Raw genomic sequence first — 26,997 nt, forward strand, 5'->3', positions numbered from 1 at the left:
TGTTAACCAAACACCTCTTAGAAGATAGGATGGAGATTTGGGGGAAAGATGGAACCCTGAACCTGAGGGGAGGTTGGACATCTTAGGGATATAATTGGGGCCTGAGAATAATTGGGAAAGGGATAAGAATGCAGTCCCCACCTAGCTGGGCCAGGAAGCAGAAAGCATTACCTCTTCCAGCACCCCTAAATGGCAAGCTCTCATTGGTTCACAAGTTTCTCTTTCAATTTCCTGCTTGTCACTGAGAATTTAACTTTCATTTCTCTTTAGCAAATCTTGGGGAAGTCTTCTGCGGAGATCAGGCTGTTGGTTCTGGTGAGTGATTCCTGACCACATTTGCCCCCATGTCCTGACTTCTGGGAGGTTTGCGGGGGGCACAGATAAGAGAATTCAGGATGAAAACACTGTATGTGCTCAGGTGAGTTAATTTATTGTCCAGAAGCTGTGCTGAAGGGAAAGAGCCAGCTTGCAGGCTGCTGCCGTGAGTGCAGACAAAAGGGCAGCCTCGATCTGGGGGAGGGGCAGCCTTAAAAGAAGCTTATGGAGAAGTGAAGGGCCTTTTTGTTTCTTGGACAGACCATTAGTTCTATAGTTTGATTTTTGCATCTTGCCAGGGGGAACCATAATCCTCCCTTTTCAGAGGCAGAAAGTCCCTTCCCCCTTCGTCTCCAGAGAAGCCTGTGAGACGGCTTTCCTGTTTCCTGTTTGTGAAAGCCCCAGCTCTGCTGACAGCCAGCAGGAAAGGGAGCCCTCTGACTCCACATGGGAGGGAACAGTGTCTCAGGGGCTCGGCCAGGATCAGTTGCTCGAGAAATGGATCCTTTCATTCCCTCTTGACCATCTATCTCTGTGCCGCTATTCACAGCCTTCCTCACAAACTTGAAGCCACTTAGCCTGCTCGGGGCGGCAGCCTGGAAGAACTGACCACTGCCCATTTCTGCAGCCTCTCCTGTGGTCACTTCTCCCTCAGAATGTCTGGACGCAGGGAACTTGCTCTTCCCTGAGTGCTCTGGCTCCCTCGTACCTCAGGAGGCTGGCATGACCCTTGGTTTCTCCTCTGCATTAGAGTTTGTTCTTCATTTTAGGCACGCTTTGCACTGCTTAGTACCTCAATTCCTTGCTGTTTCCCTTCCTCAGACCTAGGGAAAGGAGTTGGTAATATCTCAGAAAAAAAAAAAACAGCCTTTATTTCACCCTTGAGCACTTTGTACCTTGATCCTGGTGTTGTATTATATTCTGATGTGTCCTTTACTTTCCTCCACCTTTTCAGAGGTCAAGGCAACTGCTTCCCCTTGAGTCTGTGCTTTGCACCAGGACCAGGTCCATATATGCTGGACATTGATTGTCTCCTCAGGGGCTTGAACAAGGTCCAATACATTGAAAGAAACAGATTCATTTATTTTGTTAAAGTTTCTGTAAAGTTTAACTTTGTAAGGGAAAAAGCATGCTGCTGAGGTGACCAAATTGTACTTAAAATCTGTTCTGGTTTGCTAAAGCTTCTCTGAGGGAAAGGCTGATGGTGTCCAGAACAGCTCTGTTGGCTGGGAAGGCGCGTGGCTGGCATCTGCTGGTTCCTTGCTCCTGGGTTGTGTTGCTTTCAGTTTCTGATTCCAGCGTCTTTCTCTTTAAGCATCTGTGGGTCCTATCTTAACTTCTCCAGGGCAAACTCTGGATTTCATCTCTTGGCTTCCCTTGGCTCTCTCCAGGTTCTAGCTATTTCTGTGAGTCCTTGCTTAGCATTTTCTGGGGGTATTTCTGACTGCGTCTCCAAAAGTCTGGGTCTGAGTCATCTCTTGAGCTCTTAAGGACTCTAGGAAACTAATCAAGACCCACCTTGAATGGATGGGGTCACACTTTCATGGAAACAACCTAATCAAAAGATCTCACCCCTAATAAGTCTGCACCCACAAGACTGGATTAAAAGAACATGGCTTTTGTGAGGAGCATAATAGATTCAAACCAACACAACATCCTTTCAAAATACAATAAGAGATTACATTCTGGAACAGAGGTAGAGAGAAATTAAACAATAAGTAATTAATATAGAATGTAAAATGGTGGTAATGGCAATGAGATAAAATTAAAACAGCAAACAACAAAACAAAAGGGCTGAATTAAGGTTCTAGTTGCAAAGGGTTTTGCAATCTTAAATAGATTTCAGATTGAGTCTCATTGTAAGAAGGTGATTTTGAGTGGAGTCTTCAAAGAAAATGGATTTAAAGGTTCTCAGGTGGGGTTTTGTCTGGAGCAGTCAGAACCTTGGGGGAGGCCGGTGTAGTTTCCAGAGCAGTGTGCGGGGCATGGAGTAGGGGGTGGGGTCAGATGCAGGAGGCAGTGGGAGAGAATGGGCCATGTGGACGTAATTAGATGATTGCAAAGACAGGCTTCGCTTTGGAGGACATGGCTTTGAGCAGAGGAGTGATGAGATTGATGTTTATTTTACAAACTCACCCTGACTGATGGTGTGTGCACAGCGATGAACGCAGACTGCAGCAGGCCCGTGATATTGTCAGGGTGATCAGTGGGGGCTCTTCCTGGAATAAAAGATTCAGTGGCAGGGAACCAATTAGAAGAGCACCCACAGGATTTTCTGTGAGAGAAGGTGGGGAGACTAGGGGTAGCTTTATTAACATGGACGTGCGTTACAAAATGGTTTCTTTGAAATGTGTTGACCAGAAAGCTGGAGCCCTTGGAGAGAAGGTCAGTCATTCAGGACCAGATTTAGCCTTGGCCTCGGGGGGGCAGCTGCAGAGTGAGCTCTGGGTGGCATGGGGAGGAGTTGCAATGTTTCTGAGTTCTCAGGTCTCTGGATGCCAAGAACAGGCCCTACTTTCCCTCTTGGTAGCTCTTGACCCAGGGGAAGTTTAAAGGATGTTGGCTCAACCCCACACGGGACTGATTTCCTGCACCTCCTACTGCTGCCTGCTTTGTGGAGACATCTTCATTTTACTCAACTGATCTGTACAGGTACCAGATACCTCTGTATAGACAACCCGAATCCAGTGAGATAAAGGAGGCTCAGGATCTAGTTAGTCCTCATCCTACTCGGAACACTCCTACATTTCTACCATGCTCCTGAAGGGGAGCATGCAGTTTCCCTGTCTGTCTGTCTGTCATCAGTGGAGAGGATTTCAGTGGTGTCAATGCAAAGATTCATTGCAAGGAAGGTGAGCTTTAATTGGTTTAACTCATGGCAGAAGCTTATGGAAGAAGTGGTCAGGAACTGTGTATTCAGCACATACACATACTTTCTGTTGTGAGAGTTCCAGGGGTGCTTGGAAGACTCTAGCCTGATGAACATAGAGGAAGCCCAGTGGGATGCTTCAGATCTAAGGGACAGGAGGACACCAGGACACCCTGATGTCCCTGTTTCCTGCCACTCATACCATTCAATATTCTAATTCAGGTGAAACTGGCAGAAGCCTCACAGCTAGGAGGGAGCCTAGTTCTGTGCAAGAATTCTTCTGAATTCCTAGTGAGAGAATTTTAGGGAACCTATGAAGACTCCAAGGGCCCTGGCCCAGGCTTCTGGGTCAGTTGTACACAGGGCCCAGGAGAGTGGAGAGTCAGGCCTGGAGTACTCTGGGAGGAGACAGATACACAGAGGAGGGCAATAGGGACAAAAACTTTGAAGCCTGATAGCTTATTGCCTCTTATCTAATAATTCAGTTTTCTGCATGCCTCTCCACATAAATTATTTGTACCCTGGCCTGTCTGAATTTAGAAATCTTAATGGAATGATGGCTGCCCAGTATGCTGCAGCCTCTTCTCTGTTCACTCCTCCTACTACAGCCCCAAGGCAGACTCAGGGAGCTTCTCCAGTTCCTTAAAATTCCCTCACCTTGTTCATCCTTCTTCTTGGCTCATATCTGCCACCCAGAAACCAAGCTGGACTGAGAGATCAGAAGCAAGAACACTTACGAAGAATGTCGAGTGGTACTTTTACTACCTTATACATTGATTGGTGTTAATGATATGTAAAGGTGTGAGAAGAAGTGGCATGATTACAAGGTTCTGAGACCCCTGAGAGATGGGAGTTGAAACAGGATGCTGTGTTTAACGCCCCCTGCCTTCCCATGGAGGAAGGTGCAGCTGCACAGCAGGCTGACACAGCTATAAGGAAGACATCAGACAAAGCTCTTCTCTGGACTTCCCCTCACCTGAACAGTCATATTACATCAGTGTTGACTTGGTGTATTATCACTTCTGTAACATCTAGCCCATGCCCCTCCTGATCATAAGTCAGTGTGAGGCATCTGTCTTCTGAACACACACAGTACCCTCTGTCAGGCAACTTATCACAAGGTTTTAGAATTGTTTTGCTATTTTATACCTCAGTGTTTATTGTGCTGGTTTATAGAGAGTATACATTGAATAGCACTAGATGAAACTCTCCAGTATGAAATTTATTGTGATTTCATTTCCCCAGTCTATTAAGGAAGTGAGACTTTTGCCCATATATGGTCTGTAAATTGGGGCTTCATAATGTCTGGAAACACAGTTTTACCCTAGTCACAGAAGACAAAAATCTATATCCTTATGGTTGGACCTTTACCAAACCTACTTTTTGTCTTTTATTGTCTTTACTGCTTGTCTTCAGCTGTCACTTCTGGAACATTTTGAGTTGCATCCTCGTTAGCCTACATGCCAAGAGAAGACCCAAGTGCAGGCTGCAATCACCTTGGGCTAATGCAGCCAGCGACCTGCAGATTCCACTGAACTTCCCTTGTCTGTCTTTCAAAAACTGCTGTGGGGCTTTTGGGTCACTGCTTAGGCAGTGGTGGAGTCACTCCCCATGTGTGGGGGTTCTGGACTTCTACAAATCCCCCCTTTTGTGACCTTTGTGGTGGCAGCTACTTTGACATCAGCTCCTATTAGCCGCACTGTGGACATGAGATAAACACAGCCCATGTTCTTAGCAATGGGTGGATACTGAATGGAATGAGAGATAATGGGAGGCCCCACTCGCATGGTTGGCTCACAGCTTGGATCATAAATAGTGTGGACATTTTCACATGAAAAACACTGACCTTGCCAGCCATCTGAGTCTGATCTGCCCATAGTACCTGCAGCCATGAGCTCTCTGCATGTGGCTTTTGCCTGATTGTCACTATCTGAACAATTGGATGCACCCTCCAGCCCACCTTCAGCCTTTTTTCTCATCAGGTTCACTCCTTGAGTGATGAGATGAGTGGACAGTTTTTCCTGGGTCTAAATTTATCCCCCTGTAGGCTTCATAACTACCCCTGCCCTCCCTAAGTAGAGCAAGGGAAAGATTTTTTTTGGTATTTCATCTTTCACCACAAAACCTTGGCAACCATCAATACATTCATATCTGCTGATATCTTCCTTCTTTTTTGCTTTACAATTCCTTGCCTGTATTGAGTATAGGTTCTGACAGTCAGCATCACTGTGTTACCACTCTGTGCTATCCCCTCTGATGGACCACCAGCAGTAGTTTCAGTTTTGCATTACCATTCCTGCCAATGTGACCTAAAAGGGCATAAATTGGCCAGGGTTGCTTAGCCTAGCAGGGTAAACAGGACAAGAGACAGATCTGGGTAGCATGGCTGCTCATGAGCACTCAGTGAGGGTTCTTACAGTGATACAGGAGGTACTTTACCTCTCCCCTGACACAGCTTTGTAAGAAATTTGACTAGGCAGATGTGTGGGAAACTACCATAGCTTAGGTAAGGCTAGTGCTCCATAGGTAAGAACTAAGATCCCAGAGACACAGCTTCCAGGGACCAGCAAGGGTGACATTTGGTTACAAAAGTCATAACCCTCTTTTGGAAGCTGAGGTCTGTGCTTACCAGTTGGCACTGAAAGTCTATTCACAGTCTTCCCTATCCAAATGTACTTTACCCATCAAGGCAATTTTTTTTTAAATTCAGTTTTTATTGAGACACATTCACATACCATACAGTCATCCAAAGTGTACAATCAGTTGTTCACAGTATCATATGGTTGTGCATTCATCACCACAATCAATTTTTGAACATTTTCATTACTCCAAAAACAAAAAATAAAAATAAGTAAAAATAAGTAAAAAGAACACTGAAAACATCCCATTCCCCCCACACACCTTATTTTTCATTTAATTTTTCTCCCCACTTTTCTACTCATCTGTCCATACACTGGATAAAGGGAGTGTGAGCCACAAGTTTTTCACAATCACATGGTCACACAGTATAAGCTACATAGTTATTACAATTGTCTTCAAGAATCAGGGCTACTGGGTTGCTGTTTGACAGTTTCAGGTATTTCCTTCTAGTTTTTCCAATATGCTAAAAACTATAAAGGGGTATTTATATAGTGCATAAGAATACCCTCCAGAATGATGTCTTGACTCTATTTGAAATCTCTTTGCCATTGAAATTTTTTTATTATTATTTTTATTTATTTATTTTTTTATTAAATTCAGTTTTATTGAAATACATTCACACACCATACAATCATCCATGATATACAATCCACTGTCCACAGTATGATAACATAGTTATGCGTTCATCGCCACAATCTATCTCTGAACATTTTCCTTACATCAGAAAGAACCAGAACAAGAATAAAAAATAAAAGTGAAAAAAGAACACCCAAATCATCCCCCCATCCCACCCCATTTGTCCTTTAGTTTTTATCCCCATTCCTCCACTCATCCATACACTAGATAAAGGGGGTGTGATCCACAAGGTCTTCACAATCACACTGTCACCCCTTGTAATCTACATTATTATATAGTTGTCTTCAGGAGTCCAGACTGCTGGGTTGGAGTTTGGTAGTTTCAGGTATTCACTTCTAGCTATTCCAATACATCAAAGCCTAAGAGGTGTTATCTATATAGTGCATAAGAATGTCCACCAGAGTGACCTCTCGACTCCATTTGGAATCTCTCAGCCACTGAAACTATTTCTTCTCATTTTGCATCCCCCTTTTGGTCAAGAAGACTTTCTCAATCCCACCAGGCTAGGTCCTGGCTTCTTTCTGGAAGTCATGTCCCATGTTGCCAGGGAGATTTACTCCCCTGGGAGTCATGTCCCATGTAGGGGGCAGGCAGTGAATTTACCTGCTGAGTGGGCTTAGAGAGAGAGGCCACATCTGAGCAACAAAAGAAGTTCTCTGGGGGAGACTCTTAGGCACAATTTTAAGTAGGTTTAGGCTCTATCAAGGCAATTTTTACCATAAGTAATGTTGCCTAGCAGAGCTGATGACATTCCACTTTATATTAACTCAGTAAGTTTCCAGGAAAAAAAAAAATACAAGAGTAAGCCAGTGTGCTCTCTCCAGGAAGAAAGGACTCAAACCTCATGTTAACCTTTTGTTCCCACAAATCCAATCTAATTCCCAATCCTGCCACTTTTACTGGAATTTATCTCTCTCACCCTCATCTGTTTCTCTCCATTTCTTCCATTAATTTTTCCGGCAACCTCCATAATCTCTCCTTGGACAACTGTGCATGTGTTCTCAGTGATCTCCCAGGCCCTACCTTGCATCCCTCTTACCTTTCACAACTCAGGTGCAGACCTGATTACTCCTCACTCTCCTCTGATTGGAATACCCTGATAATGTCTCCTTCCTCTTAGGAAGGAGGCCATCACTTTTACATCATTTGAGAAGTGTTCCATCTGGACACTGTTGTCTCATGTGGTACCAGAGGCCTAGCCACTCTCCGCACCCAAGGCACTCACAGAAGATGCTGCGCCTTCCCTGTTCAGGGCATTTATATATGCAATTTCTTCTAGCTAAAACATTCTTCCTCTTTCTTATCTCTTATTTCCTTCACATTCTTCACCTTTCAGTTCAGCCTTTACATTTTCAAATTGGAATTCTTGAATAACTCCTTAACTGCCCCATTATTTGATTTCCCCGTAACACACACGACTGTCTGGTAGTGTTTGCCACATCTGCTCTTTTGTACATATATGACTGATTATTTAATTTTGTTGACTGTTCAGGTGACTGTTGTGTACATAATGATTTAAACCCTCTGTTTAAACTCAAATTTATATTTTGGGATTAGAGTCTAGTTCCTAGCATATAAACTATCTTCAAGGATAATTTGTTGAATGACATCACCTTATATTTTGAGACTTCTCTCCAAAGACCAGCAGCTGTCTCATCTTTGTTTCTATTTCTTAGGTCTCTGACATGTGTGATCCTAATACCTCCTTTCCCTACCATCCATATACACACACATTTTTGGGCTCCTGTCAATGTCCTTGGCTTATTTCCCAGACAAGGTGAAATCCTGCCATCTACAAACAGAAAACTCCCCAGAACCTTCCAGCTGGCCTGGATATATCCATTTCCATACCCCCATATATTTGATTATTAATTGGGCTTGTGCATTTGCCTCTGTTTGTGTTTGTTTAACTGTGTGTGGTAGGAGACAGATGTCTGAAGGAGGATCCTGAATACATTCAGTTTATCCCAGCTCTAAATATTGAAAATAAATGATGTTCATGAGTCACTTACCGTCTCTCTTTCCACATTGATGAACAGTTTACTCTTTTCATGTACACATGTATTGTCATGCATTCTGTAATAATAATAATGAGAGAAGTCATTGAAAATGTAGGGCGTATAATAAAACCGGTAATGCTGTAGATAAGGTAGTTAGAACAGGCCCTTCTGACAGGAGACGTGTGAGGGGAGAATATGAAAGGACAAGCAAAGAGGGACTGAAGTGTAAGAGTAAGTCATGATGGTATCAGGGGATAATCATTCCATGCTGTGAGAAGAGCAAGTGCAAAAGTCCTGAGGTAACAGTGCATTTGGTGCTTTTTACATTGAGTATATGTTTTGGTTGTGGAAAAGAAAAAGAAGGATACATGGTGGGTCACACACATTTCTTAATAGAAAGGGCATCAGGGTTTCCTTCTGTCCTGTAAGAGTAAAGGAAAATAACAATCCTTGTAGAAAAGGATGAAATTTGTCATGTGATATGAGCTAGGAAGAAGGCATTTGAAATTACTATGGAAAGCTCTTTTACTCAGCCATGAAACTCCTTTACTTATTTCTCTCTCTCTTATTTTCTATCTTTCAGTATTTTGGTCTTGCCACATTCTTGATTTCTGCACAATCAGTATCCTTTTTATTCTTATCTTTCTTACCCTCTCCCCTTTAATCATCCCAATCATGCAGGAGTTTATGAGCAAGAGGAGCCTCAGAAATCAGGACAGACAGGAGCTGGGCAGTAGCCATTATGGCTGCAGAATTCCTGGTAGACATACAGGAGGAGGTGACCTGCCCCATCTGCCTGGACTTCCTGACAGAACCCGTGAGCACAGACTGTGGCCACAGCTTCTGCCAAGCCTGCATCACAGGGAACAGCAAGCAATCAGATATCAGCCAAGAAGGAGCAAACAGCTGTCCTGTGTGCCGAAGCAGCTACCAGCCTGGGAACCTCCGGCCCAATCGGCATCTGGCCAACATAGTGGAGAAACTCAGGGAGGTGTCACTGGGCCCGAGGAAGGAGCCAGAGTTCACTCTTTGTGCACGCCATGGAGAAAAACTCCAGCTCTTCTGTAAGGAGGATGGAATGATCATTTGCTGGCTTTGTGAGCGGTCTCAGGAGCACCGTCGTCATAAAACATTCCTTGTGGAGGAGGCTGCCCAGATGTTCCAGGTGGGAGGCCAAGATAGAGGGAGACAGGGCAGAAAGTGGTATCTGATGGGAAATTGCTATTTTGCATCCTAATTTAATTATTTTGTCACCATAATACTGAGGCCTGTGATCTCTCTCTATACCCTATGTTCATCTTCCAAGGCCTGAAGGATATTTCTGTGCATTTTACCCATTTAAATAAAGGATAAGCCTAGAGTACAGAGTTTGGGCCAGGCATAGATGATTTTGTACTTTGTCTGGAATTGGTGGAGATTTAGTACCCAAGATTGTCCCCCTGAGCAAGAGGGCAACTGGAGAGCTTGGTGGTGTGAGAGGAAAGGATGTTCCTTACTGCAGGATCAGGTTCCTCTTTAGGACAAGATAGAATCAGGCTACTACTGTTGACAAGAGAAGGGTGAATTTATTGCCTGGGACCTGAAGAAAATATTCACCTCCTCAAGTTTTCTTCCAAGTCAAAGATTCTAATTGCCTGTCATGATTTCTGTAATTTCTTATCTTCTGAGATTAACCTGAATTTGCCCTAATTTATCCTCTATCTGGGTGCTAAGAAAGCTCATAATTTGACTCTGATGTGATTCCTTTCTCTCAGGAGAAGCTCCAGGTGGTCCTGGGGCTGCTGAGGAAGAAATGGCAGGAAGCAGACAAGTTTGAAGCAGACATCAGACAAGAGACAGCTCTCTGGAAGGCAAGAGGGGACTGTTCCTGGGGGAGTCGGGGCAGTACCTTGGGTCCTAGTCATAAGGAGGCCACTTCCTCTTTGTTCCCTGATGGTTAATAGGTCTAGACATAATCTGATTCGTCCTCTTCTTAATCCCTTCCCTGATGGGGGCTGGAAGCTGGAAAATGAATATGTCACAAATGTTATTTTGGGGGTGAATTTATCGAGGGGCTCCATAGGCTGGTAAGTCCTGTGCTCTATTCCTGTGATGGTGTTTGATCCTGGGTGGTCCAGGATTCTTTCCTCAGGGTTCAATATTGAGCAGAGGATAAAGGCGGGAGGTGGTGGAGAGTAAAGCTGGAAGGCATGAGTGTCCTGGACAGCTGCCTGCCAACCAAGCCTCACCCAGGAATCCCATTTTGTGTCAGAATGGAGCCCAATGAGGCAGACTGGAGGCCATTGGTTTGGAATGTGAGAAAAAGAAAATAATAGGAAGAAAACAGCTTCCCCAAGAAGTGCTCCCCTGCTGCTAAGTCCCTTCCTGTGAGAACTCCCCAGAGCAAATACTTCCCTTCCTGGCTCCCAGCCCATTGAAAACTGAGCCTTCTGCCTGATAGACTGACTGGCTCTCTCTCTTCTTATCCCTGAAGAAGCAGATAAAGGATGACGATCAACATATCCAGGCAGAATTTACTAAATTGATAGATATCCTGCAAAGAGAGGAGCAGAAGGAGCTGCAAAATCTGAAAAGAGAGGAAAAGGAAGTTCTGGATAAGCTGGCAGAGTCTGAGAATGAGATGGTTCAGCAGAGCCAGTTTGTGAGGGAGCTCATCTCAGATGTGGAGCATCGGTTGCAGGGGTCAAGAATGGAGCTGCTACAGGTAAGACTTGGGAAGGAGCCTCTGCATCTGAGACCAGGGAAAAAGGAAGATTTAGTTTTCTTCTCTTATTTGTTGCTGGACTCATTCTAATGGTGACACTAAGGTTTCTTTGGCCCTGCAATGGCCCTTCTCTGCATCTATTTCAAAGGTTAAAGGAATAATTGAATGCATGAACAGCAAGGAAAAATTTCATTTTTATTAACTTATAAAGTGCAACACAAGAATTTGCCCTTGGAGAGAAGCTCCATTGTACCCAGTAATATTCTACAGGCCCCTGTTACCTATGATCTGGTGTTGAGCATTTGTCAGGCACCTCTTAACTTGGCTTAGGCAAATACATACACTTTGGGTTGTAAGAAGTGTTATTGTGTTTTTCTTTTTGTACTTAAAGAATGAGGTAGAATTTTTCTCCTCGTGGATTTTCTGGAAAATATTTGTGAGGGATTAGTATTATTTCTTCTTTAAATATTTAGTAGAATTCACTAGTGAAACCAACTTAATCTTGGTTTTTCTTTTCCAAAAAAGTTTAACAATTTTAATTGCTTTACTTGTTTCTTTAGATTTTTATTTCTTCTCGAGTCAGTTTTTGGTAATGTGTATCTTGGTAGACATTTGCTCATTTCATTTAAATTGTCTAATTTGTTGGCTAGAAAGAGGATCAGAATATTCCTTTCAAATAGCTTTAAGTTCTGTAACACCCATAGTAATGTCTTCTCCTTCCTTCCTGATTTTGGTAATATTCCTCTTGTCTTGTTTTTCTTGGTCAGTTTAGTTAATGCTTACTAAATTTTTGATTTTTTCAAAGAACTAACTTTTTGATTTCATTGATTTTATCTGAATCTTTCTACATCATTTATTTCTGTTGTCCCTTTTATTATTTCATATATATATGTATAATATATTTTATATATATATATATATATATACACACATACATATTTTGCTTTGATTTGTTTTGTTGTTCTTTTTCTGGTTTCTTAAAATGGAAGCTTAGAGTACTAATTTGAGACTTCTTTTCTGTGATAGTTGTTTAATGGTATAACTGTATTGCTTTAACTACATTCCAGGCATTTTGACTGTTGGAGTTTCATTTTCATTTAAACCAAAATATTTCTTAATTTCCACTATGATGTCCTTATTAACCATTGGGTTATTTGAAAGTGTGTTGCTTAATTTCAAAATAATTCAAGATTTCTCAAATTCTGCTGTGGATTTCAAACTTAATTCCAGTGCTATCAGAGAATAAATGTTGTATTATTTCAATACATTTAAATGATTTGAAGCTTGTTGTATGGCCTAGCATATTGTGTGTCCAGGAAAATATTGTATGTGCATTTGAAAAGAATGTAATTTATTGGGAGGAATATAGATGTTACTTAGGTCAAGTTGGTTGATAGTGTTGTCTCTGTCTTCTATATCCTTGATGGTTTTTGTACTGGTTATTCTATTCATTATTAAGAGTGAGTTATCATAATCTTCAACTATTATTGTTTAATTGTCTATTTCTCCATCTAATTCTTTCATTTTTGCTTTGTGTATTTTAAAGCTCTGTTTTAGCCCCCTTTGCCTTTTGTCTTTTGTGTGTGTGTGTTAAGGCAGATGTTCTAAAAGCTGTTGTTTGTCAGTCATCTGGAAAGCTAATAATGACCTTGAGGCCCAGGCCCATTGAAGGCCTATTTTCATTTTTAACCCCTTTCACAAAGTATAATTGACATAAACTACATGTATTTAAAATGTACAATTTTGAAAGTGTTTTTTTAATCTCTCTCTTTTTCCACCCATGACTCTGTCAATCACTGATCTTTTAGATCTCTCCATAGGTTTGCCTTTTCCAGAATGTCATATAGTTAGAATCATTCAGTAGGTAGCCTTTTCAGACTCACTTCTTATATTTAACAGTGTGCAGTTAAGGTTCCTCCATGTCTTCTCATGGCTTAGTAGTACATGTATTTTATCACTGAATAATGTTCCATGGTACTGATGTAGATTGTTTATCCCTTCACCTATTGGGAAACAGCTGGTTACTTTCAGTTCTGGGCAGTACTGAATAAAGCTGTCATAAACAGTTTTCTGCCTGCTTTTGTGTGGACAGAAGTTTTTAATTGATTTGGGTAAATACCTAGGAGTTTGATCTCTGGAATATATGATAAGACTATGTTTAGTTTCATAAGAAGCTGTCAAGCTTCCTCTAAAGCAGCTGTACCATTTTGTATTTCTATTAGCAATGAATGAGTGTTCCTGTTGCTTCCATTCTTGACAGCATTTAGTATTATCAGTGTGGCGGGTTTTATCCATTCTAGTAGGTGTGTAGTGGCATCTCATTGTTTTAATTTTCAATGCCCTAATTGAGCATCTTTTCATATTCTTATTTGCCACCTGTGTATCTTTAGTGAGATATCTGTTCAGATCTTGTGCCCATTTTTTGACTGGGTTGTTTGTTTTCTTACTGTTGATGTTTGTGTTGTTGGTATATTCTGAACACAAGTCCTTTATCAGATATGTGTTTGCAAATAATTTCTACTAGTCTGCAGCTTGTCTTTTCATTCTCCTTACAGTGTCTCAGAGCAGATAAAGTCTATGAGATATATATATATATATGTGTGTGTCATAGAATGTGCTTTTGTCATTATATCTAAAAACTCACTGCCAAATCCAAGTTCACCTAGATTTTCACCTATATTATCTTCTGGAAGTTTTATCATTTTGTGTTTTACATGTAGGTCTGATTTACATTTAGATATGTTTTGAGTTAATTTTTGCGAAAGGCATAAGGTCTGTATCTACATTCATTCTTGTGTGTATGGCTGTCCAGTTGTCCCATATCATTTGTTGAAAAAACTATCCTTTATCCACTGAATCACCTTAGCTTCTTTGTGATAGATCACTTGACTGTTTTTGTCTGGATCTATTTCCAGGTTCCTCATTGTTTCATTGGTCTATTTGTTTCTTCTTTCTGTCAATACCACACTGTCTTGATTAAGTTTTATGGTACATCTTAATATTGGGAAGCATCAGTTTTGACTTTCTTGTTCTTCTTTAGTATTGTGTTGGCTATTCTGGTTTTTCTTTTCCTCTCCAAATAAACTTTAGAATGGGTATTTTTTTCATGTCTGTAAATAATTTTCTGGGATTTTGATTGGAATTGTTTTGAATCTATGGATCAAAATTGATGTCTTAACAATATTGAGTCTTCCTATGCATGCGCATGGATGGTCTCTCAATTTATTTAGATTTTCTTTGATTTCCTTCACCAGAGTTTTGTGGTTTTCCTCAAATAGATCTTGTAAATATTTTGTTGTATTCTTTCATAATTATTTTTTATGGTGCTAATATAAATGACATGTGGAATTCCAATTGTTCATTGCTGCCATATAGGAAAGCATGTGACTTTTGCATATTAACCTTGAATCCTGCAACCTTGCTATAATCACTTATTATTTCTTGGAGTGTTTTTGACAATTCTTTGGGATTTTCAAGGTAGACAATCATGCCATTTGTGAAGAAAGACAGTTTTATGTTGTCTTTTTCCATATGTACATCTTTAATTTCCATTTCTTGTCTTATTGCAGCAGCTAATATTTCTAGTAAATAGGACTGATGAAAGGGGACAGTTTTGCCTTGTTCCCAATCTTAGAGAAAGCATCCGATTTTTCACCATGCAATTTGATAGCTGTAGGTTTTTGAGATGTTCTTTATTATTGAAAAAGTTACCTACTATTCCTAGTTTGTTGAGAGTTTTTAACATGAGTGGGAGTTGAATTTATTAGATGCTTTTTCTCATCTATTGATATGTTCATATGATATTTCTTCATTTACCCATTGATATGATGGCTTACCTAAACTGATTTTTAAATGCTGATGAATCTTGCATACCTGGAATAAATCCTACCTGGAGTGTAGTTCTTTTATATATTGTTGAATTTGATTTGCTAATATTTTGTTGAGGATTTTTACATGAGAGATATTGGTCTCTTCTTTTTCTTTCTTGTAATGTTTTTAACTGGTTATGTTATTAGGATAATGCTGGTCTCATAGAATGAGTTAGGAAGTATTTCCTCTGATTCCCTTTTCTGGAAGAAATTGTAGAGAATTGGTTTAATTAATTCCTTAAATGCTTGACAGAATTCACCAGTGAAACAATTTAGGCCTGGTGCTTTATTTTGGAAGGTTATTTATTGCTTATTCAATTTCTTTAATAGGTATAGGCCTATTCAGATTATCTATTTCTGTTTGTGTGAATTACAAAATATTGTATCTTTCAAGGAATTGGTCCATTTCATCTAATTTATCAAATTTGTGGGCATATAGTTGTTCATGGACATTACTATCCCTTTAACATCCATGAGATTAGTATTGATGCCCTATATTTCATTTATGATATTAGTAATTCTTATCTTCCCTCAGTTTTTTGGATAGTCTGGCTAGAGGTTGACCGATTTTATTGATCTTTTCAAAGAACCAACTTTTTAGTTTTGTTGATTTCCTCCATTGTTTCTCTATTCTCTATTTAATTCTTTTCTACTATAATTTTAATTATTTATTTTGTTCTGCTTGCTTTAGGTTTATACTGTTCTTCCTTATCTAGTATCCTAAGGTGGGGGCTTAGATTATTGAATTTAGATATTAATTTCTATTATGTGCATTCCATGCTATAAATTTCACCCTAAATACTGTGTTGGCTACATCCACAAATTTGGCAAGTCATATTTTCATTTTCATTTAGTTCAAAATGTCTTTAAATTTCTCTTGAGACTTCTTTTGTACCCATGTGTTATTTAGAAGTGTGTTGTTTAATCTTAATCTCCAAGTATTTTGGAATTTTCCAGCTGTCATTTTGTTATTGATTTCTAGCTTAATTCCATTGTGGTCTGAGAGCATACTTTGCATGCTTTCTATTGTTTTAAATGAGTTAAGGTGTGTTTCATTGCCCAGAACGTGGTCTATCTTGATGAATGTTCCACGTAAATTTGAGAAGAAAGTGTATTCTACTGATGTGGGATGAAGAATTCTCTAAATGTCAATTAAATCCACTTGATTGATGTTGCAACTGTATCCTTACTGATTTTCTGCCTCCTGGATGTGTCAATTTACTGGTAGAGATGTGTTGGGGTCTCCAACTATAAAGTGGATTTACCTAATTTTCCTTGCATTCTATCATATTTTTTTGCCTCACTTACCTCGATGCTCTGTGATTAGGTGCATACGTTAAGGATTATTATGTTTTCTTGGAGAATTAACTCTTTTTTCATTACATCATGCTTCTCTCTATCCCTAATAATTCTCCTCTTTCTGAAGTCTGGTTTACCTGAAATTAATATAGCTACTCTTGTTTTCTTTCACTCACTTTAGCATTGTATATCATTCTCCATTCTTTTACTATTAATCTGTCAGTGTCTTTATATTTAAAGTGGGTTTCTTGTAGATAATATACAGTTGAGTCTTGCTTTTTTTATTCACTCTATAAATTTCTGTCTTTTTGTTGTTATATTTACACCACTCACATTTAAGGGATTATAGATATAGTTGACTTAATATCTCCCATATTTGTAACTATTTTCCATTCATTGATTGCATTTATTCTTTGTTTTTGTCTTCCCTGTTTTTCTTCTGTCCCAGTTTTAATTGACAATTTCATATCATTCCATTTCCTCTTCTTTCTCAGCATATCAGTTACATCTTTAAAAAAATTTGCTTGTTGTCTTAGAGGGTGGAAAATACATTTAAAACGCTGTTCTCAACCCACTTTCAAATAAAACTGTACCACATCTTTGGTAGTATAAATACCTTATACAAGAGTGTTCTCACTTTGTCCTGTCCCTCATAACATTTCTGTCATTCATTTCACTTATCTATAAATTTTAATCTTCTATTACATGGTTGTTGTTATTACTTTGAACAATTATTTATTATATCAATTGTGAATAAATAAAAGTTTTTATTTTACCTTCCATTATTTCCTCTCTAATGATTCTCCTTACTTCACATAGATCTATGTTTAGAACCTATATAATTTTCCTTATCTCTGAAGAGCTTCCTTTAACATTTCTTGCACTGCTGGTATACTGGCAACAAATTCCCTCATATTTTGTTTGTCTGAGAAAGTCGAGATTTCCCCTCCATTTTTCAAAAATACAGTTTTATTGAGATATATTCACATACCCTACAGTCATCCACAGTGTACAGTCAGCTATTCACAGTAGCATCATATAGTTGTGCATTCATCACCAAAACCAACTTTTGGACATTTTTCTTACCCCAAAAAATAAAAAATAAAAATAAATGTAAATAAGAACACCCAAAACATTCCATCCCACCCCACCCATTTTTCATTTAGTTTTTGTCCCCTGTTTTCTAATCATCTGTCCATACACTGGACAAAGGGTGTGTGATCCATGAGGTTTTCACAATCACATAGTCAATCCTGTAAGCTACATAGTTATGCAATCATCTTCAAGAGTCAAGGCTACTGGGCTGCAGTTCTGCAGTTTCAGGTATTTCCTTCTAACTATTCCAATACACCAAAAACTTAAAAGGGATATCTATATAGCACATAAGAATGCCCTCCAGAGTGACCTCTCACTGCCATTTGAAATCTCTTAGTCACTGAAACTTTGTTTCATTTTACTTCCCCCTTTTGGTCAAGGTTTTCCTAATTCCATGATGCCATGTCCAGGCTCATCCCTAGAAGTCATGTCCCATGTTACCATGGAGATTTATACCCCCAGGAGTCATGTCCCACATAGGAGGGAGGGCAGTGAGTTTACCTGCAGTGTTGGCTAAGAGAGAGATACCACATCTGAGCAACAAAAGAGGCTCTCTGGGGGTGACTCAGGCACAACTGTAAGTAGGCTTAGCCTCTCCTTTGCAGTAACAAGCTTCACAAGGGCATGCCCCAAGATAGAGGGCTCATTCTACCAAACTGTCAGTCTTCAATGTTTGCAAGAGCACCAGTAACAACCCAGGTGGGGAAGTCCAACATTTCTGCATTTTTCCCCAGTTCCTCAGGGGTCCCTGCACATATATTCTCATTCTTTGCCCAAATTACTTTGGGATGTATTGGAATTTCACACTAACTTGTACAATCCGACCAGATCTCACTTCACATTCAAAGTTCCATTTAATTATGGTGTTTGAATAAACTGACCATACAAGTTAAATTATTTAGTGTGCTACAGAAAATATAGATCCTTCACCAAATAAACATCTCTTCCCTTGGTCTCACACAGAAGTTGAAGTTTTAAAACATGGTCAATATCATCCTTTACCCTTTGGTCTGATTTGCCTTAGTCCTAACCAGATCCACTTCATTCTTATCGCTAATTGATGTCTGAGCTCTTTGTTAGCTTTTTGAACCATTGCTGTATGAGGTAATACTGACATTCATAGCTGCCAAGCTCTAGCTCTGAGTTTCAGGTTTCACACAGATACCCAAAGTTCCAGAGACTGACCAGGTTATACACAAAATGCTCAGCATCTCATAGTTTAGAGATAAACATTAGGAATAGATCAGGAATAGATGTGGCTGCTGTAAGAGCTTACAATCTAGGAACCATTACAGTAAGCATTCCTCTGATAAGCTGTGCTCTAAGATTCAATTCTCAGAGTTTACACATTGTAGTTAGTCCATATTAGTGAGGCATTATAATGCTTGTCTTTTCATGTCTGGTGTACTTCACTCAAAATGCTGTCCTCAAGATTCATTCACCTACTTGCATGTCTCACAGCTTCATTCCTTCTTGCAGCTCCTCAATTTTTGATTGTATGCATACACCACAGTTCATCATTCTGTTCATCAGTCAACGTACCCTTAGGCCACCTCCATCCATTGCAAATTGTGAATACTGCCTCCATAAACACCAGTGTGCAAATGTCCATTCGTGTCCTTGCTCTCAGAACCTCTAAGTATATACCCCATAATGAGGTTGCAGGACCTTATGGTACCTACATACTAAGCTTCTTGTGGAACCACCACACTGCCCTCCAGATAGGCTACTGCATTCTACTTCTCTGTCATCAGTAAATAGGTACATCCCTCTCTCCATGTTTTCTCCCGCACTTGTATCCCTCTGTTTATATTTTTCCCTGCAATTTTATTGAGATATATTCACTTACCATACAATCATCCACAGTGTACAATGAATTGTTCACAGTATCATCATATAGTCATGCACTCCTCACCACAATCAGCACTTGAATGTATTCATTACTTCAAAAAAATTTTTAAAGATTAATAAAAAAGGTTAAAAATATTAAAATATCATACAATACAATATAATAATAATGTCAGACAATAACACCACTACCAAGAATCCCATACCCTTGCATCCCCCTCTCACAGACATTTAGCTTTTGTATATTGCCTTTGTTACATATAAGGGAAGCATATTATAATGTTACTGTTAACCATAGACTCGGGTTTGCTTGGATTATATTTTTCCCTCCCCTTCATTTTAGGAGGATACTTTTGCTGAGTACAGAATTCTAGTTTGGTGTTTTGTTGTTGTTGTTGTTGTTGATTTTTTCTTTTCAACATTTTAAATATTTCATTCTACTCTCTAGTTCCTTGCAGGTTTCTGAAGAAAAGCCTAATATAATTATTATCCTTATTCCTCTACAGGAGAGGTTCCTTATCCCCATCCCCTGGCTTCTTTCAAAATTTTCTCTTGGTCTTTGTCATTTTCTGTTGAATATGATATGCATGTGTGTAGATTTACTGGGATTTTTCCTGCTTGATGTTCTCTGAGCTTTTTAGATATCTGGTTTCTTGTCTGTCTTTACTTTTGGAGAGTTCTCAGTCATTACCACTTCAAATATTTCTTCTGCTCCTTTCTCTCTATCATCTCCTTCTGATATATCCTTTACACATTTTACATACCATTTGTTATTGTCTAACAGCTTTTGTATGTTGTGCTCTAAACTTTTGATTCACTTTATCTCTCTGCATTGTAGTGTTAGAAGTTTCTATGGACATATCTTCCAGCTCACTGCTCTTTCCTCAATTGTGTGCAGTCTAATGATGATCCCATCAAAGGTATTCTTCATTTTTTTTTATAGTGACTTGGTTTCCAGCATTGCATTTTGATTCTTTCTCAGAATTTCATGTCTCTGCCTATACTACCCATCTGTTATTTCATGTTGTCTGCTTTTCCCATTAAAGCTCTAGCCTATTAATCATAGTTACTTAAAATTAGATGCCTCCAGAATCTCTATGACATCTGATTATCATTCTGTACTTGCTTTATCTATTTAGATGGTGCTGTGTTTTTGCCTCTTAGCATGACTTGCAAATTTTCTTGAAAGTTAGTTATGATGTACCAGATTATAGGAACTGAGGTAAATATGCCTTAGTATGAATTTAAAAACAAAATTTTTTTCCTTGCTGGAAGATTTCAATTCCCTATGGGGTCCTTGTTTTTTGTCTTCCCCCACTGTCTTTGGATTGCTTTCCGAATGCCTTCTTGAATAGAGTCTGGGTCTTGTAGCACTCTCAGTTGTGATGCACAATTGTTATACTGGGGCCTTGTCAATGTGGTAGTGAGTACTGGGGAGGGAAAACATTTATAATTGTATGATTATATTTCAGGTTTTTTAGTGAGCCTGCTCCTGGGCTGTGATATTCAGAGGAGTTTCTTAGCCTTTTTTTAAGGTTACAGTACTCTAGAGTTTTAAAATTGTTCCTCTCCTAGATTGGATAAGGCCTTGATGAAGTAGTTTCCCTGAAATGGCATATGGGCACTTGAAATAGAAATCATGCTAAAGAATTTTAAAACAATTACTTGGAGTTGGGATGCTGTTAATGAAAGGAAGGAATAAAGCGCCTCTTATACAGTCACTGGTTTTATACTGGGACTTGAACTTTGTTTTTAATAAGGCTTGAAAATTTAAAGTCTTGGTGTGTGGCTATATCATTTTGCTTTTGCAAAGGACATGTAAGATAGACGTTTCAATCAAAATTGTTCTTTTAAAACAAATGCAACTTTGCTAACAGTGCTCTTTTCTCCCTTAAAAGACTCCAGGTCTTCTGCCTGAAAGTAGAGTTAATGCAAACCCAACATCCATGTCCTTCTTTTAGTAACAACACATGAATTTACCTTTAATTGATGAACAACCATCCACACCTCACCTTGGCCCATGGAGTTGGGTGTGACCAAGAAACTCAGTAGCATGAAGGATGGATTTATCACTGAATCCTAGTTAAGTTAATATTTGCAATTCCTGTATTTTCACGAACACAGTGGTTCCTTTAAGATAAGTACCTGATCCATTTTGTTTCAATGCCAAGCAGGCCTCATATTTTTTTATTGTTACAACTTGGAAGGCCTCCTTTCTGCTGGAAATTATATCAAGATACTCAAGTTTCCTTCACATTTTGTCTGAATATGAAGTCAACAGGCAGGGAATAAACAGAATTTGGAGAGGGGCATAGAGCAGATCCTGAAGACCAGCTCGTAGCTTCAAAACTTAGCTGTGACTAAAGTCATAACTCCCACTGTAAATCCTTTTCTCTACATAATCCATCTTTATTTGGTTCATGTCCTATACAACCAAAAAGGCCAACTACAGAGAGTAAAACCATTTTTGTATCTATAGACCCAATTGTTGGCCTAGTCTTTGGTGACACGGAAGAGCAAAAGGCTGGAGTAAAGGAGACTAAATATACTGGTAGATATCGGCTCAGACAAATGAGCAGCTTCTATGATAAGGAAGAAGAACACATGGCTGAAAGAAGTTATGGATGTGGACTTATTGGCTTGGTAGAGACTGGAATTTAGGTCACGATATTTTAGTTTTCAGGAAAATGTCCTAGTGGATATCGGTAGCATTATGGACATGAGATATAAAAGAGCAGACAATGTGGTTGTTTAATAGTAAGTTATGTATTAGACAACTTAAGTTGCTGGTTCCTGTGGCTTCATCACTAATGAATATATTAACCTGCATTTGAAAGAAAAATACGACTAAAAATACAGTTGGAAGTTGATAGCACATATATGTATATTGAATTTAAGGGAGGGGATGAGGTCACTTATAGTTAGTGTATAGAATAAGAAGAGAGAGACTTGTGAAACACGTTAATATACTTATTTCTTTGTATCTCTACAAAAATAATGTAAACTTCTTGAGGACTGTATTAATTGCTCATCTTGGCTTATCCAAAGCCTGGGATAATGTTTGGCAAATAATAGTGTATCACTTTACATACATTTGAATAAACGAAAGAAGAGTGAATTATTCAAATCAGTTCATGGTGAACCATATGCATTTGGGAGAAAAAAAATATGGGCCTCTTCCTTGTAAATATATCCCATGTCCATTCTGGAAGCCTCTTATTGTACTTCCACAAGATTCAAAGCTGCTTCTACCTTTTAGGGAACTGACAACCTCACGTGAATCTTCAGTCATTATTGGTCTGGGTCTTGTGTTTACTTTTTTGCCCTCACTCTGGGATCATCTCTTTATTCCAACCACATCAGGGGTTGGTCGTGGGGATGTAATGAAGCTTTGTAACTGGGGAGAGGGTCTATCCATCCTTGACTCATGTTTTCTCTCTTTTCCCTAGGATGTGAATGGCATCATTAAAAGGTAAGTATAGAAGAACAGAGTGGACCTTTAGTGTTGTGCAAAGTAGTTTGTATCCATGAGAGTTACCCGGTGATCATTAAAATGAAAAATCTTTCAGGGCAGGAAAATTCGGATGTCATTTTGCCTTAAGTTTCTGGTCACAAATCAGTGTGTAAGTGTTTCTGTAACTATTGAGAATGGACCAGATTCATGGTAAGGAATTAGGTTTGGGGAGGTCCCATCACTGGGGCCAGTAGGGGTATTAGGAATGAAATGTTGCAACACCAGACCTCTGTGATGTCATAAATTTTATGGTGTGCCTTCTTCATCCAGCATTGGTGTTCATATTTCATAGGTGCTTGCCTTATCGTGGGGTTGGGAGGGGGTGTCCTGTCCTTTTCATCTGCCAAGTCCACAGAATTTTCCATAGGGACAACTCCTTTTTTATTTATATTTCTTCCCTGGGAATAGAAGAGGCCAGAACTTTCTATATGATTCTTCTTAGATTTCCACAGACTCATATCTCAGGGAAAAATATTTTGGCCCTAGTACAACAATTGATCCATCTTGGTTCACATATGTTAGAAGCATGTATAGAAAGGTGGCATCTGTGTCTAAAATTGCACATCTACCTGGCAGCATCAAGCCCTTTAAAGCACGTGACATTCAGGTTTGTGTTACTCTGGTGTTCATAACTTCTTCTTTACCATGTGTTTGTAACTTTTTCCCAGAGGACATGAAATCTCAGATGTTATTCTGAGGCCTTCCTACTGGGGAAACAGACTTTGAAGACTCCTGGGCTTCTCCAAATAGGATTCCCACACTTAATATGTCTCAAACCACCCACCTGCCCCCAGTTCAGGTTGGGCAAACTCACTTTCTTCCTGCAAACCCATCCATGGCAGTGACTTTTCTACACATCCTTTTGTTTTTATAGGTACCAACATTTTTCTTGTAAATCCATTATTTCATTTAATTCCAAATGATTTCTAGGAGTTAGAGTGGTAATGGATAATTAATTTATTTTAGAAGAAAGAAACTGCTTCTGAGAGCTCAAGACTTTCCCAAGGTCAATCAGAGGGTAAATGGGAAGGTGGATATGAGCACATATCTTCTGGGTCCAGTGTCAGGAGGTTCACTTCTCCCCTCTCACTGTCTTAAGGGAAAATGGTTCAAGTGCATCAATGGGGTATAAAGAGAGGAACCCAGTGGTGTTGGAGGGACACCAGTTCAGAGGTATGGTGGTCAAATTTTGTCATCCCTAGGAGTGAGAGTTTGACCCTGAAGAAGCCAGTAACTTTTCAAAACAAACAAAGGAGTGTATTCCGAGCACCAGATCTGAGTGAGCTGCTACGAGTAAGAGGAGGTGAGGAGAATCAGGGGAAGGGTGTGGCTGTGGGATTCTTGTGGGGTAGGGGCTAAATAGGAAGAGGGTGCAGGTTCTTGTTGAGGATAGAGGAGATGAGGGGAGTCAGAAATGAAGGGATATCGTGTGCTGGTGATATAGTCATATTTATGGGAATGGTCAGAAGTCTGGTTTATTCTCTGATTCACCACTTCACTACAGTCTGCTCTTCTTGCTCAGTTTGGAGAGGAAATAGATTTCAGGACTGACTCTTTAGTGTGAATTTAATATTATGGAATCTTTTTGTCGTTTCAGAGCTGAATGACGCCCAGTGCTACTGGGGTAAGGAAAAATCACTGTATCTTCAAACCACCCTGTTTTCATCACTTTTCAGAATTTTATCTTCTCTAGTAGGCCTCATGCTTTAATGTCCCCCCTTCTATCACACATATACATAATGTTTCTCCAGTGTTCCTCTCTCCCTATGACCCCTGAGCAAAGTTCTTCTTGGCTCCTTCTCAAATTATCTCAAAATCCTTATCAAAATGTCAACAAATAAAACTCCTTAATATCCTTCACATGCTCTGTAATTTTCCTACAGTTCACATGACGCTGGAGCCAATCAAGCCTAATTCAAATATTGTCCTTTCTGAGGATCGGAGACAAGTGAGATATGCACCTAATTGGATGAGAGAACAAAATTTCTATTCCACCAGTGAGGACATCACTGTTGACCTTATGGGGTCTCACCCGATTACCTCAGGGAAACATTACTGGGAGGTAGATGTGTCCCAGAAAGTTACCTGGGTCTTGGGGGTATTCTGTGGAAGACATATCGAAGCCCTTCCAAACTTTGGTTTTCAACAATACGAAGTTTATGAAGAAAATGATTACCCCACATATCATCCTCAATATGGCTACTGGGTTATAGGTTTACAGGCGCAGAATCGGTATACAGCTTTTCTGGATTCTTCTTCCTCAAATCCCTCCCTCTTCACCCTGTCCTTGGCTGTTCGTCCCCATCGTATCGGAGTTTTCCTAGACTGTGAAGCTAAAACTGTGTCATTTTTCAATGCCACAAACCATGGGTTTCTCATCTATAAATTCTCTAATTGTCACTTTTCTAACACTGTTTATCCATATTTCAATATTACAACTTGTAGAGGTCCCATGTCCCTGTGTTCACCAAATTTGTAAACTTTCTTATGCCCTAGCTCACTTCTGTGCGCTGTGCCTCGTCCTGGAGTACATCTCTCATACCCAGTTCATTTTCACCATCCTGACCATCTTTTCCTTGCTCTTTCTCTTCTTTCCTTTTGAAGGCCCTTCAGTTATCAATAGGGTGTACAATTTGCCTCATGTCTTATTCTTCCAATATCTTGTTAGCATTAGGAGAGAAGCCTAATTCATAATTTTTTATATTCCCAAGGAAAAAATGACTGATTCCCTCTGGAAAATAAAAAAAGGCCAGCATTGGGGTAACACCCTCTGCCAACACTTTACTCCCTCATTCTCTCTGCTACTGGCCTGAGAAGTTGAGGCAAAGCTTTTCAACACCTTGTCTGTTAGCTAAGACCTTGCGTAAGAGTCGCTTGCTAAAAAATGAGTCCTTAGGGGTGTGTCAGTTTACCCTTGATGCCCACACTTACCAAGGAGTTAGGGAGAAAATAATATAAATCATATAAACCACGAGTCTAGGTTTGTGTCCAGACTGTCTGAATTCAAGTCCTTCCTCCCCACATACCAGCAGTGTAACCTGCAATAAGATATTTAAGTGACTGTGCTTACTTTCTTAAAATCATTTTGGGCTAAAAACTGTTAACTAACAACTGAAATCATTGTGAGGAACTCACTATTATTAAATGTAAAGCAACTATCTAAGTGTCTTGACTTAATAATTATTTGTTCTACTTTTTACTGAAAAAATGTAAGCTGTCCCATAGAACAGGTTTGTACCTTCAGGGGAACTAGACAAGGATCTACTGAAGTCTCATTTTTCAGGTCCCAGATAACTGTCAAGATTACTCCAAGTCTTCTTTGATTAACAGTTTTTATCCTAATTCAGATCTTGCTACATACTAGCCCTTATGAGGTAAACTAAATTCTATGGGATTCACTTTCTTATTTGTAAATAGTATAATGAAACTTACCCAATGGAGTATTGCGAAAATTAAGTAATACATTGTTTTTAATAAGTTCTGCTATTTCCTAGCATGCTAACACTAATCCATAGTGGTGTGTATTGATTTTTTTCTGACTCCCCTTCTCTATGACTTGAAACAACTGATTTTAAGAAGACATATTAGTTTATTTTCAAAATTACTACCTTACTTTGTTTTAAGTAATAGAATAACTTGATTAAAGAATCAGTTTTTGTAAAAATATTATCTAATTGTAAAATAAATACTTCAGCTTTGTAAAACAATCTTTCTTCTTAATCTTCCTAGCCATGTGGACCTTAATCTGATTATATTAAAAGTTGATTTGCTATTCATTCCTTTTTCTGCAGTAATTTCATTTCATTGGAAATAATCGTCACTTTCACCCAAGTTTTTTTTTTTCTTATTTGAAGTTTTTATTATTTTGGTTACATATACATGTTTTTTTCCAAATGCAATTTTATTGACATATATCACATACCATACAATCATCCAAAGTGTACAATGACTTGTTTACAGTATAATCACATAGTTGTGCATTCATCACCACAATCAATTTTTTGAACATTTCCATTACTCCAAAAAATAAGAATAAGGATAAAAATAAAAATAAAAATAAAAAAGGACAACCAAAACATCTCATACTCTGTGCATTTAGTTTTTGTCCTCCTTTTTTCTACTCATTTGTGCATACACTGGATAAAGGGAGTGTGAGCCACAAGGTTTTCACAATCACACAGTCACAGTGTATAAGCTATATAGTTACA

At 39.2% G+C, this 26,997-nt stretch overlaps 1 protein-coding gene across 3 annotated transcripts; it reads left to right on the forward strand.

Moving 5' to 3' along the window:
* The first annotated feature begins 270 nt into the window (after positions 1 to 270).
* On the forward strand, positions 271 to 26,565 carry LOC119537737 (tripartite motif-containing protein 5-like). 3 transcript variants are annotated; one of them, XM_037840276.1, is made up of 8 exons: positions 271 to 315; positions 9,142 to 9,625; positions 10,215 to 10,310; positions 10,934 to 11,164; positions 22,725 to 22,747; positions 23,992 to 24,092; positions 24,387 to 24,413; positions 24,673 to 26,565. In XM_037840276.1, exons 2-8 carry the CDS (start codon positions 9,203 to 9,205, stop codon positions 25,266 to 25,268), a joined length of 1,497 nt encoding a protein of 498 aa, XP_037696204.1. In that variant the 5' UTR covers positions 271 to 315; positions 9,142 to 9,202; the 3' UTR covers positions 25,269 to 26,565. The 3 variants fall into 3 exon arrangements, 1 of the variants encoding a protein (XP_037696204.1); XR_005217456.1 differs by lacking the exon at positions 24,673 to 26,565 and having other exon boundaries at positions 21,174 to 22,747; positions 24,387 to 24,412; XR_005217457.1 differs by lacking the exon at positions 24,673 to 26,565 and having other exon boundaries at positions 21,237 to 22,747; positions 24,387 to 24,412.
* The last annotated feature ends 432 nt before the right edge of the window (positions 26,566 to 26,997 follow it).

The sequence above is a fragment of the Choloepus didactylus genome, chromosome 6 (genome assembly GCF_015220235.1).
Source record: "Choloepus didactylus isolate mChoDid1 chromosome 6, mChoDid1.pri, whole genome shotgun sequence".
Classification (NCBI taxonomy): Eukaryota; Metazoa; Chordata; class Mammalia; order Pilosa; family Megalonychidae; genus Choloepus; species Choloepus didactylus.